This window comes from Lepidochelys kempii, chromosome 3, assembly GCF_965140265.1.
Source record: "Lepidochelys kempii isolate rLepKem1 chromosome 3, rLepKem1.hap2, whole genome shotgun sequence".
Taxonomy (NCBI): domain Eukaryota; kingdom Metazoa; phylum Chordata; order Testudines; family Cheloniidae; genus Lepidochelys; species Lepidochelys kempii.
In genome coordinates this window covers 208,561,275-208,574,544 of record NC_133258.1, presented here as the reverse complement: position 1 = coordinate 208,574,544, position 13,270 = coordinate 208,561,275, and the positions used below count along the sequence as shown (strand labels likewise).

Here is a 13,270-nt window from a genome sequence, read left to right as displayed (position 1 = left end):
CACCACACTGCCTGTGTGAGTGGAGCAGAGCTGCAGTCTGACTGGTGCTTAGCCTGTCCGTGCTCCAGCCCCGTGTGCGAGTCCATCGTCCCCCCGGGCTGGGGACAGCCGGTCGCAGCAGCTGTGGTGTGTCCAGCGCAATGCACCGTCTCTCCTCTGTGTGTGGTGTGAGCCAGGCACGGCATGGGCCAGACGTGCTCTGCCCTACCAGCATCCCTGCGACAGCCTTTGGGTCTCTCGTGCAGAGGCTGGGTGTGGCTGGGTGGTGCCGTGGGGCTGTGGACAAAGGAGACTGTTCCTTCTCTCTCATGGTACAGGAGAGTTCGGGTCAGTGATGGAAGGGCACCTCAGCCAGCCCAGTGGCACTGTGCAGAAAGTCGCCGTGAAAACCATGAAGTGTAAGTAGCGGTGACGGTTGTGAGATCTAGTGCTGTTTGGGTTTTTTCACAAGATTTGCCCAGCTCGCCCAAGGCCAGGGATGAGAGTGCTTGGCGCTGCGGGTGAATGCCAGCCCAGCCCATGGGACCATTAACGTGGCTTGTTCTAGAGACTGCGTTGTCAGGCAGGGGATTGTCAGCCATAGCTAAGCAATAGCTGCTTGGATACAAGGTATTTCATGGGGATCAATGAATAACTAGGAGGAGGAGATAAGGACCCTCCTCCCCAATAATCCCCAGGAAAGGGCCCCTGGGGTCAGTGTCAGGTGATCGAATTGAGGGTAAGGGAAGACCTAGGGGAGACATCTGCTGTGCGGTGTCGCTGTGTGTGTCCATCCCTTTCTAGAGAACAATACCCGTAGCCAGATCAGCCAGTCCGATTTCTGGAAAGCGCGCTCAGTGCTCAGCCCAGAATTGCAAATCCTGAAAAATGAAAACGAAGCAAAAGGATCTGTTCTCTCTGGGGGCAGGGAGCTGCTGGATGGCGACGGGGTTTCTTCTTACCTTTCTCTATTGAGTGGAGAATTTGCTCGCTGTTCTCCAGATTTCATCGAGTTATTATTGATTATCTGCGTTACTGTAACGTCCCCCGTGTGTCTCTCTTGTTTGCTGCCCCAGACAGTTCATTCCCCAGGCACTTTGCTTTTCTGCAGAATTTTAGGTGAGTGTTTGCTCCCCACCCAAGGGAAATGTCAAAACCCACCTCGTGCTGGACCTGCTGCGCTTGCAGAATCTGCCGTGGACGTGGTGGTGTGGCCATCTCATAAAGCATTTCTGGTGTGTGCTGTGGGCAAGAATGCTGGAAAATGTCATTGGATGGGCTGCATGGTGCTGCTTCTCTTTCCAGGTCTCCTCCCCAGAGCCAACCCCTGGGCTCACGTCTGTTGTAGGTAAATTGTCCCTCCCCACATCAACAAAGGAAAGCGCAAATTGCCAGCGTTTTTATAAGCAGTGCTGTAAACTAAAGGGACCCAGTCTGGGCTGTGTGCCGCAGGATTTACAGTAGATGTCGCACACCGCCCTGGGAGAGCACCCCCTGCTGGACGCTCACCAGGCTGCTGTGTTTGGGTCCCACACTCCAGACCTTTGTGGAGTTGAACTCTTCAGGGATCCGTGCTGCTTGAAGCAGACAGACAAGCAGCTAGACTTTGCAAAGGTTTCTAAGCACATGTACTCTTTGCTTAGATAGCACAGAAGATAGACAGATCCAGACAGACCCTATAAACTGTTCCCTGACTCTGTTTCCCCACCGCTCTGGAGCGCTGTCTGGCTTAGGTCAGAGTCCACTAGGGGGTGGAGTTTCCTCCAAGGCACAGAAAAACTGGCCACTCATGCAAGAGTTGAAGAGATTCAAGGGTGGAGCTAGGGCGCTGCTTCCTGATTAGCTGGTGTCTGCTCCGGCATGCTGCATGCATGCAGAGCAGGACCAGGGTGCTGAATGGACCCTTGGGCGGCTGCGGTGCACGTCGAGCTGTGACATGCATGGCCAGCGTTACCAGATTGCTGCACACGCGGCCACCCATGTAGATAGCCAGAAATACCCAGCAACAGCAAAACACCTGGCAAACAACGTCTTTGGACCGGCAACCAACAAAGCAGTAGAAAAACCAGCCAGGCCAGTCAAAAACCAGCCAGGTGGCAACCCCATTAGGGAGTCAAGGATTCTCCTCTTGGTCATGGAGTTTCGCTCCCTCTACTTTGTGGCCAGCTTTCTTCTTTCTCGGCTGGTCCTGCAGTTAAATCAAGACCATCACACACTCTCCCACTATGAAAGCATGCCCCCTCTCCTGCCCACCTTCCCTGTGTGTCTGTGAGTCCACTGTGTTTCTCAGTTTCTCAGCCTGGGTGTTTTGAAAAAGCTGGCCCAACACCTGGTTTCTTTGTTCTGTTGTTCTGGAGATTTTCCACTCTCTTGAATTCAGGCTCCTGCAGACAACTGAGAGAAACCAGCTTCTCCCAGCTTTCAACCATCTGTCTGGGTCAACATGCCCTTAATGATTGGCTCTTTCAAAGAGACCAGGTCGGGGAGGGAATACCTTTTACTGGACCACCTTCTGTTGGGGAGGAAGACAAGCTTTCAAACTACACAGAGCTCTTCTTCAGCTTGTCTTCTGACTCGAAGAGCTGTGCGTAAGCTTGAAAGCTTGCCTCCTTCACCAGCAGAAGTTGGTCCCATAAAAGGTTTTACCTCCCCTGCCATTTCTCTCTAGGTTGTACATGGACAGCTTCCCCAAATGCCCAGAGTAGACCAGGGAGACAGAACGCAGATCAGCATTTTACAGCGGCGGGACTGGAAAAACCAGGCAGAGTTTAGAAGAGAAACTGTCTTCCTGGGCTCTCTCTGCAGCACCTGCAGATAAACTGAGCACCCCTCAGGCACTCCAAGCAGGAGTTCCACCCAGCCCTAGAGCGATGATACAGGTGATCCAGGAAATGTAATAGACAAGGTGCCCAGAGATCACACAGACCTTCATGCCTGGGCCCGGGCACGGATCTCTTCTGCTGGAGCTCAGGGTAGCCAAAGCTTTGCTGCACTCGGCTGGTGCACCGAGACAGCGGCACGCTGCATTAACACAGCCCACACCGTGCACTCTGTGGGAAGCAGGCCATGCACAAACCCTCCCACCCAGCTGTGTGAGCGCTGGACGCGATATTCCCTGCTCGCTTATGAACCCTAAACCGGAATAACCCTTTCCTCTTCCGTCACCCTCCCCCTGCTCCGACTGCTGCCCAGGAATAAAATGAAAGCCATGCAAAGCCCACGCTCGCTGCAGCAAACATCCTGATGCAGGCCTGCTACCCATCTCTTGCTTTCTGCCTGGTAATATCGTTCCTTTCTCCCTCGCCTAGGAGGGGGCTTTTCTGACAACTACCCAGAGTAGGAAGTCCTGGCAATAAGACCCATCACAACAGAAATGATTTGGGGAGTTTAATCTTTTTTTGTTTTAAGTGACCTCCCTTTTCTGGTGTTTTCAGTGGAGAACTTTTCCCAGCGAGAGATTGAAGAGTTCCTCAGCGAAGCAGCGTGCATGAAGGACTTCAATCACCTAAATGTCATCAAACTCCTAGGTACGTGGACAGCCCCCAGGGGGGAGGTAACTTTTCCATCACAAGGGAATTTTGCCATTAGCAAAAGCATAGGGTGATGCTCCTCTCCGATCTACATTGCCCATCTGCTTCCAATATTTTCCTCTCCCGAAATGCACAGGTTTCTGACTAGTGCATGTTAAATTTGACAGCACGTCTACATTCCAGCAGAGAGCAGCAGTCCAGATCCGAAGACGATTCCTGTAGGGAAAGGGCCTGGTGGTGGCAGCTGGGGAACAGTTCTGGGTTGGTGCTGTGTATTGCACCTTTACCTTTCTAGGCCTCTGCTCTCGGCAGCAGCCACTCTGTAGCTCAGAGCCTGCTCAGGGCGGGGTGACGCTGGGCTCTCGTACGGAAATCTGGCTTGGGTTCTTTCCGTCAGACTGACTGACAGTGACTGCTGCTTGCAGCTGGGTACGCCCAGCACAGGGACCCCAGGATAGTGGAGCTGAGACCTGCTGGCCCAGCATTGCCAGAGCACGTGGACACCCCTGCCCTGATGTTCCCCTGTACCCAGTGAAGGGGACAGACAGGAGTGGGTATTGAAGAGCCAGCTACATTAGCTCTACGGGACCCACAGATTGCCCAGCCAAGGGCAAGCCCCAGCTTTCTCACCAAGCCTTCCCAGGACTCAGATCCAGGATGGGTGTCAGTCTAGGCAATGGCCTGGCCTGGTGTGCGACGCTCCTCTTCCATTTGTTCCAGGTGTGTGCATAGAGCTGAGCTCCCGGCAGATCCCGAAGCCCATGGTGGTTCTCCCGTTCATGAAATACGGCGACCTGCACAGCTTCCTGCTGCGCTCGCGGTTTGAAACAGGCCCCCAGGTAACGAACTCAGCTGTTGCAAAGCACTGGCGCGCTTAACCAACAAGGCTGCTAGGAGGAGCTGATGCCAGGTTGTATTCAGCATTAATTATCAACTCAGAGCCAGATCTTCCAGTGCCTTACGTTGAACTGTGAAAAAACTCTGGCTTTATTTTTCTGAAACATAAAAAGGACTCAGGTTTCAGAGGGGTAGCTGTGTAAGTCTGTATCAGCAAAAAGAACAGGAGTACTTGTGGCACCTTAGAGACTAACCAATTTATTTGGGCATAAGCTTTCATGGGCTAAAACCCACTTCATCAGATGTATAGAATGGAACATATAGTAAGAAGATATTTATACATACAGAGTACATGAAACAATGGGTGTTGCCGTACCAACTCTTAACAGACCAATCGATTAAGGTGGGCTATTATCAGCAGGAGAAAAAAACCTTTTGTAGTGATAATCAGGATGGCCCATTTCCAACAGTTGACAAAAAGGTGTGAGTAACCGTTGGGAGGGGGGGAATTAGCATGGGGAAATAGTTTTGCTTTGTGTAATGACCCATCCACTCTCAGTCTTTATTCAAGCCTAATTTAATGGTGTCCAGTTTGCAAATTAATTCCAATTCAGCAGTCTCCTGTCTTTGCAAAACACCAGGGAAGAAATCCCACCCCAACTGAAATCAGTGGAGTTTTGCCATTCACTTCACAGGGGCCAGGACTTTGCCCTGGAGATAAAGATGGCAAAGTGTTTTTACACTCCCTTCGTACAGCTGAGAAACTGACGCATGCAGCGGCTGAGTGACTTGGCCCAGGGAGTGTCTGAGCTTTTCATGGTTTGTGAAGAATAAAACCGAGCTGCGCTTCTCCATAAGAAAAAGCAAAGGGAGGCGGGATAACGAACATCCACTGTTAGTGCAACACGGTTACATTGGCTCTTGGCTCTTCAGCCTCTGGGTCACCCTTTCCACTACTCACAACACTACCAAATAGAACAGGAGTGTTTTGCAGTCACATTGCCTGGGTGGGAACACCTGCCCCAGGGTAGGGCAATGGGGAATTGGGCCCTCCATGTCTGGCTCGCTGAGAACCAGCTTGTGAGGTGCTGCCGTGGTTTAAAGCTCAGAGATGTGTCTGTTTCTAAAAAGGGGGAATTCCTGTTTAAATTTTTTATCTATAAAATTCATTAGATGCTGACAAACGAATGAGATAAATGCCTTCGAGAGAAGAGGACAGGCACCCAAAGTGTGTCTGGAGACTATTCTGGCAATAAGATTAGTCTAAGTGCATAAGAATGCAAAAAATAGTCTGTCGGGTGCTTGTGAGGTTGTCCCATCCCCTCAGCGAGAAGGCCCTGATCCTGCCCCGCTGCAGTCAGCAGGAGCTTTGCCATGGGCTTCAGTGAGTGTAACTTCAAGCCCCGTACGAGGGAAAGCACGAGAGATCCACCTCCCAGAAGCTTTGTTAATGCCGAGTTCAGTGCCCAGACACCCCTGGTGTCCGGGGTCGCATTGCGGGGCTGGGAACGGTGGTTTGGTTTTCGTTCAGCAGAGCAGCCAGCAGTGGTATTCCGTTTCGTTGCAGTAGCCATGGTGGTAGCCTGGCAGATAATGCCTCCCATTGTTTCTACACTGCCATGCCTGGCACAGATTGTTTCCGTATCTTCCTAACTAAATAGACCCTGTTGTTTTGGTGAGTTAACCCCCGGCGGAGCACCAGTAAGACGCCACACGATGCTGAGAATCATGCAGCTGTGAGCAAGCGGAGTTGCTTGTGCTGTTCCTATTGGGCCGTGCTGAAATTGTTTCATTTACTCCTTGTGTCTGACAAAGAAGAGCTCTACACTAAACTGATATGGTTTACCAGGCCGCCCTGAACAATGAAGTATTTCAGTGCTCCCACCGCAAACAGGTCTGCCTGGGCTATGAACCACGGGAAAGCTCGCTGGTAGCTTGGCATGTAACTATGCACTAATCAAAGAGAGCCTTGTCCGACTGGCCGCTGTGTAGAAATGGAAAATGTGTTTTCTCGTTTCCCTGGGGCCCTGGCCTGTGAGTGTCTCTGCTGAGGTTTTCAAGTGGCCTTAACTCTTGTTGGGCTACATAGGAGTTGCTGGGGTCCACTTGCAGCAGTGTTTGCCGATAACGTTCCAGCCTTCGCATGCTTCCTGTACATGCTAACCTCCTCCCTCTCTTCCCAGCACGTATCACTGCAGACCTTGCTGAAGTTCATGGTCGATATTGCGCTCGGAATGGAGTACCTCAGCGCTCGGCAATTTCTCCATCGAGATTTAGCTGCTCGAAACTGCATGTGAGTTTGGTTTCTCTGTTTCATTGCAGATAGTCAAATGCCAGCCTGTGCAGGCTCTTCGTGGTGTTTCTGATGCACTCACTTTAGAAAGAAACCTTTCACTTTCCTATCAAATCTCCTCGGTCTTGAGAAACAGCCAAGTGAAAACAGCTCATGTTTTAACTCAGAACGTGGTTTGTCAGACTTTCTCTTTCACTTAGTTTTCACGGGAACGGTAGTAGGCAAAAGGAAGTCCTGTGGCCTGTGCTATGCAGGAGGTCAGACTCGATGATCACAGAGGTCCCGTCCTTAACATTTGTGATGAAGGGTGGGCAGTAGGAATAAGACCTTTGCCAGCTGTTCCACTTTAAATCTTGGCATGTTTACCCTATTAAGAAATAACATGGGGGGAGAGGTGCTTGGAGGCCCTGATCCTGGAGAAGTGTGAGTAACTTTACACCTGTGAGCAAGTAAACATAGTCTTGTTCGGCATTCATTTTAACATTTCCTTGTAAACACGGACAGGTTACGGGACGACATGACTGTGTGTGTGGCAGACTTTGGCTTGTCGAAGAAGATCTATAGCGGCGATTATTACCGTCAGGGGCGCATTGCTAAAATGCCTGTCAAGTGGATTGCAATTGAGAGCCTGGCTGATCGGGTGTACACGACCAAGAGCGACGTGGTATGTACACCAGGTGCAGGGTCCCCGACCCTACCGTCAGAACTCCAGTCCATGGTAGAAGCATGTAATACAGCCAGTCGTTGGAAATGTTGATCGCTGCGGGTGTTTCTTAGCCCTCTGATTTTCATATTTGGATTGTTTTAATCGGCCTGTGTTGTTTTTGGGGTGTCGCCTACATTAGCTTCATTTGTTTTTGTATCCTGAAAATGGAAAAGCCAAATAAATGAAAGCATGAGGATTTGACAGTAAACAGAGCCACATTGATGAGTGGTGCACAGATCTCTCTTTGCTTGTAAAGGCTCCTGGAATAGGTTTATTGAGTGAGCCACTGAGCTATTGTAGGACATAGCATGTTATTTCCAGCTTGGAAACATATTCACACTATGCATATAATTATCCACATTATGCAAGATCCTGATGGGCTTTAGGAAATGACCTTTCCCCATGAAATGACTCATTCAGTCCTTCTGGAAATGTCATCTTAATAGGCTTTCCCTTTGTTCTTTGTAGTGGGCGTTTGGGGTTACAATGTGGGAGATAGCCACTCGAGGGATGACTCCGTACCCAGGAGTGCAGAACCATGAAATCTATGACTACCTCCTTCACGGTCACAGGCTGAAACAGCCAGAGGACTGCTTGGATGAGCTGTGAGTATTGATGTGGTACATTCATACATGTGGACTCACTTTATCCACAGGAACATGTTTGCACTTGTCAATCTCAACTGTTTCAATAACACCCAGACTGTCAGCATTTACCCTCGCTCAGTGGCAGAGTCCTTGCTACGCGTCATTCTTCACGCTCTTCCCATGGTTTTGTGGCTCACTGTAGCTAATTGGACACAGCAACTAACGGCTGTCATGGATGTGTGGCTTAGCTTTCAAACGTGAACTTGGCTGAAACTTGGGGAATAAAAAGCTCTGGCTGAAAGCTTATTGACACAAATTACTTCCATCCGTTTCTCCTTTACAAAATGGCAAAAGAAACATTTGGGGCCAGACTTTCAGACATTGTAAATTGAGGTAGGCCCACTGATTTCAGTGGGATTGCACTGATTCCCACAAGCTGAAGGCCAGAGCCCACTGTCTGCAGTGGCGCTCCATGGAGTCGCACCAGCTGAGGATCCGGCCCTCTGTTTTTAGGGTTTCTGATGATTTCGGCATCCACCTCAGACAAAAATGTTTAAAAATTTGAGTTTTAAAAATTGGAAACCATGAGCCTTTAATTGTGCAGGGGTTTAGTGAACAGCTGCTTTAGAGGGACACGAGGAATGTATTATAAATTAATGTAGAGTTAATCGGCATATCAAGTCAGTCTGTAACTTAACTCTTTTAAAATTTTGCTTCAGCTTGAGGGTGTTCTGGCTGCTAACTACCTCAGGCTGGAGTTGCCAAGAACTTTGTAAAGCCCAGTCTGGGGGTGTGCACTTGGAGTTTGGCTCTCAGGAGCTGAGCTGCTGCCACGTGTAGGGCTTACCTAGCATTCCCGAAGGAGCTGCTCCTGGAGGGGATCTTCAGGGGGCGTGCTGGGTGATACTGTTCACGTGCGAAATCCTATTGCTTTAAAAGGAAACTTGGATGATAAGGGGCCAGTTCTGCTCTCGAGCTCTTGTGCACAACCCCACTGAGGCCCAAAGAGATGCTCAGCATGGGCCCTTCTGTCCTTAACATCTGTAAATCTATGGAGAAGAGACCTTACAATGTGGGTGAGCTCTGAAGGCGTTTTAAATGTCTGGGCAGCTCACAGAGGGGTTTGTATTAAAAGTTGGCTGAACTGCCAGAGTCTCTGAAGAATTCTTGTGTGCAGCTCAAAATGTTTAAAACCCACACAGGCCAAGGGGAAACCATGTCAATAAACAGGCCTCTGGAAGTTGTATAATAACCGTCCCTAAAAGGGAAGCGCTCAAAGATAGTGGCCAAAAGCCCCGACCTCGCTAAACAGGCATTCCCTTTGCAAAGGTCTCTCCTGCTCTCTCCCCTTCTCTGTGCTGCTGCAGCTTGGTAGAGAAAAGCAGCCCGTCTGCGAACTCTGCCTGGCACACAGCTAGAGCCTCCTCTCATGCTCTGGCTCTGGGCGCGCTTGTTTGAATTTAGTCGCAAGAGTAAACTGGACTGTTTCCCCACCGCTTTCAGTGCCGTTGTAACAATTGTTCGGCAAAAGAGCTGCATGGAAAGTGTGATTGCTGCCAGGTTATGGCATCTTGGCATAAATTCAAGCCCTGAAGTCGTGGTTTTGTGGGTGTGCTATTTTAAATGCCCTTCCCTGAAGCGAGTCATGAATAAACCGTTGATTTGGATCAACCTCTTAGATGGCAGATGAGGGCGAATGTCCAAGGATTAATGGTTGTAATGTGTCACTGTTAATTTCCAATTAGTTATACCCTCCAGCATAAACAAAAGGAACCTGCAACACTGTTTCTCATCAGGAGCAGATCCAGCAAAGTGCTACGTGCCCTCAACTCCCAAAGACCAGTTGGCCTGTAGCTTGGCCTGGATCGCTGCACTCTCGCTTGTGGCATCCGGCAGTACCGTTTTTAGTATTGTATTTGGGGCACTGAGGTCAGTAAGCGTCAAGTCTTAACAAACATGATATCTTCCACTGTTGTTTGCAGCTTCGCTGCAGCCATGTTGGTCCCAGGATATTGGAGGAGTGAGGTGGATGAGGGTTTCTTCACCCAGCAGGTCTTAAAAGAAACAAACGTCAACTAATAATCAATTAATGATACAGAAATCCATGTAATTGGGCCCCTGAGTGTAGTTCTCTATAAAATTTAGAGAGAGAGAAGGTGGATGAGGTAATATCTTTTACTGGACCAACTTTTGCTGAGGTACAAGCTTTTGAGCTACAAAGAGGTCGTCTTCCGCCTGGGGAAGGCAGCAGAGTGACTGAGGTAAATACAGGTTGGGGCAGATTGTTAAGCAGAAGGGGTAACGCACGTTGGTGGCAGTCATTTGAAATGAGGTGGGCAGTTGCGGGTTACGTAGCTGTGTCTAAAGGGTTTGAGCGGGACAATGCTGGCAGTGTTGTAGCTGTGTTGGGCCTGGGAAATGAGAGAGGGTGTATCTCGAAAGCTTGTCTCTTCCACCAGCCTCGCCCACCTTGTCTCTCTCAAATTTAGAGGCAGCCTGGAAAATTGTTGGTTTGGTTTGTTTTTTTTAAAGGAAAAATGACCCATAGTTAAACTTTAAGTTGTTTTCAGCTGATCAGGGAGAGAAACGAGGGTTGATTAACACACTCTTCACATTCTAGTTTATACCGAAAGAGTGAAGAGAAATGTGCAGAGCATCAGATGACCATAAAGAAGCAGAGGCATATCTTTGCTTTCGAAAAGACACCTGTCTTAGGCCCTGCCATAAGGTACTAGCTGGCAGTGTGCTGTCACTTCTGATGTCCTGGGTTCAAATCCCTCTGCCAGCCCAAAGGGGTCCGTTTCAGTTGCACTGAATGTAAAGATGTCTTCCCACCACCCCAGTGAAGGAGTTAGCTTCATTTTACAGACGGGGAGAACTGAGCTATAGAAAGGTTACAGGTCACCAGCTCAAGGCCACCCAGTGAGTTGGTGTCCGAGCTAGGATTAGACCTTCACAATTCCTGGCTCCCAGTGTTGTCCTAGACTATTCTGCTTTTCCTACCGCTGTCAACTTCTGCGACTGACCGTGCTCAAGTGGCCAGTCAGTGATTTCTCTGTGAGCAACAGAGCGCATGGCAATAGTGAATGTGACAACAGCTGCCTTTCCTTTCCAGCCCGGAGTCAGCTTTTGTTGGTCACTGTAGGTGGTGGTACCGGAAAGTCTACGCTTGCCTGTCACCTCTGAGGTAGAAGAGTTTATCTAGATTCCTCCTCAGAACACTTTACTCGGAGGACATTCCCGTCCCCATCAAGCAACAAATACTCTGCTGCCCCTGGGACTCGAGGGCGATAAGAAAGGAACTCCAGTTGCAGGAGAAAGATCTATTTATAGATGTTGGTCAGGTGCTGGGCAGAGCTCCCTAGTTGAGGTTTGCTGTTAAATTATGGAATCGACCTCTGTTGACATGTGAAGAATGCAGCGTATCTTCCCCCAAGTGACACCATTTGCTATCGGAATAGCGATGGAATATTCTGAGAATTTACAAGTAAAATAAAGTTAAAATTAATATCACAAGGACTGTTTAAGGGCTGTGTCACCTTGAACCAGATCCTTTTTGTCCTGTGTGGGCTCAGCTGAGGCATTTTCTAGCTACCCCAAAGTTGGTGACTCTGGAGTACACCTTGTCTCTCTCATAGTCTGGGCCCACGACAATACTGCATAGGCCTATAGCAGTAATTTTGGAAGATAAATGGTTAGGAGCAATGGTCATTTTTCTCATAAAGGAAAGCCTCTCCTTCAGCAGAGCCAGAAGGATGAAAGTATGTTCTCTTTCAACCACGGCTGTCCTGTGTGTCGTTCAGCACCGTTTAGTGAACAGTGCAGCTTCCTGAAGAACTGTTCTATTTCCTTGTGCTTTCAGGTATGAAGTGATGTACTCCTGCTGGAGAGCAGACCCCCGGGAGCGACCTGCATTCCCAGAGCTAAAACTCCACTTGGAGAAGCTATTGGAAAGTTTGCCCAAAGTGAGTGGGTCTGAAGACGTCATTTATATCAACACAAGCTTGCCGGAGGAGAGCGAGGAGCTGATGGAAGAGTCCGAATTCCCTCAGACAGACGTGGCTCTCAATCCCAGTTACGTAACTGTGTCCCTTTCCCCCAAGCCAGATACCACGGTTGTCACTGCAGATGTCCATGAAAGTGATCAGCAGGAGGAAAGGTATATCTTAAAGGGGGAGACAGACGAACAGACTGGCAGCACCCTGACTCTGGAACAGGGGCACGCCCCTCTTCTGCAGGGCACTGTCGCCCGGAACGGGGCCATGTGGTGTCCAGCCAGCCTGATGCTGGGCAGCTTGTTAGGAGATGAACTGCTGTATGCAGATGACTCTTCTGAGGACTCTGAAGTTCTGCTGTGAAACGAGAACTGAGCTATTCGGAGGCCAGACGTTTGCAGCAAATGTTTCACTTGGCGTATTTGTGTCTTACAGAAATAGCATTGTAAGGTGACTGGGCCATTCCAGCCGTCTAGCGAGTGGCCAAGGCAACACAAGCGATCTGAGTTTGTACAAAGTGATGTCTCTGTCGATCGACACCAGAGAGTTGGCAGGATTATGTTTTAATAAATCACAACCTGTGGTGGTCTATTTTATTTCTTCTTCCATTGCTGTCTTGGAATTGGAGTCTTTCCCTCCCCTGCAGCCATTCCCTACGTTATAGCTCAGTGTTAAAACCCTGGTGTTCATGCTCTTCTCTTTTTTATTAAATGGAGTAAGTGATAGTTCAGTCTTGGGATGTTTCTGCTGTTTAAAAACTGCATGAACAGGGGCTAACAGTGTCAGAGCTGTAGTTACACTGTCCCCTTATACACAATCTGCCCTGCCCATGGGATAGAGCTGTAGAACTGAGCTCAGGGTTTGGTATTTGGCAGGTGACTGGTGAAAGGGCTGCATTAACAGGTTACAGCCCTGGCAATGCTGTACGATGCCAGATCGGTTCACTCATGCGCCCCCTTACCTCCTGCACAAGCGCCAGGCAATGCAGGGGCTTCTCCCGCGTAGCATTTCCCTTGTAGGAGACAGCCCAAGGCGGCAGGGGTGGAGGCAGGCCGTAGCGAAGGATGTAATGTGCACCGTCCAAAGGGATTGTGTGGCAAGCTCATTCCCTGCTTGTAGGTTGCTACGGATTCCGAGGAGCCTCCCAAGTGTAGCGTTCAGTCCCGTCCTGGAGCTCATGCCATTAGAAACCCCCTGATCCCTGCCGCACCCCCAGAGCTGCTGGGTCAGAAGCAACAGAGAGCGACTGAGCAGTGCACCTTCGTGGGCTATGATCAGATGGACGTGGGACAGACTGACCTACGCTGCCCTTCGCCCCTCAGAGACAGTCAGTTGATATGTTT

The 13,270-nt window shown here is 49.6% G+C and overlaps 1 protein-coding gene across 1 annotated transcript in view; it reads left to right on the top strand.

Annotated features, from left to right (window-relative positions):
* The window catches only part of MERTK (MER proto-oncogene, tyrosine kinase), a 64,282-nt gene extending 51,759 nt beyond the window's left edge, over window positions 1-12,523 (top strand). Inside the window, exons 13-19 of the mRNA XM_073339908.1 lie at window positions 318-398; window positions 3,414-3,506; window positions 4,230-4,348; window positions 6,530-6,639; window positions 7,144-7,303; window positions 7,814-7,950; window positions 11,795-12,523. Of these exons, the coding sequence (XP_073196009.1) occupies window positions 318-398; window positions 3,414-3,506; window positions 4,230-4,348; window positions 6,530-6,639; window positions 7,144-7,303; window positions 7,814-7,950; window positions 11,795-12,290 (1,196 nt within the window). The 3' untranslated portion in view covers window positions 12,291-12,523. The remainder of the gene's footprint in view (window positions 1-317; window positions 399-3,413; window positions 3,507-4,229; window positions 4,349-6,529; window positions 6,640-7,143; window positions 7,304-7,813; window positions 7,951-11,794) is intronic.
* Window positions 12,524-13,270: the final 747 nt, after the last annotated feature.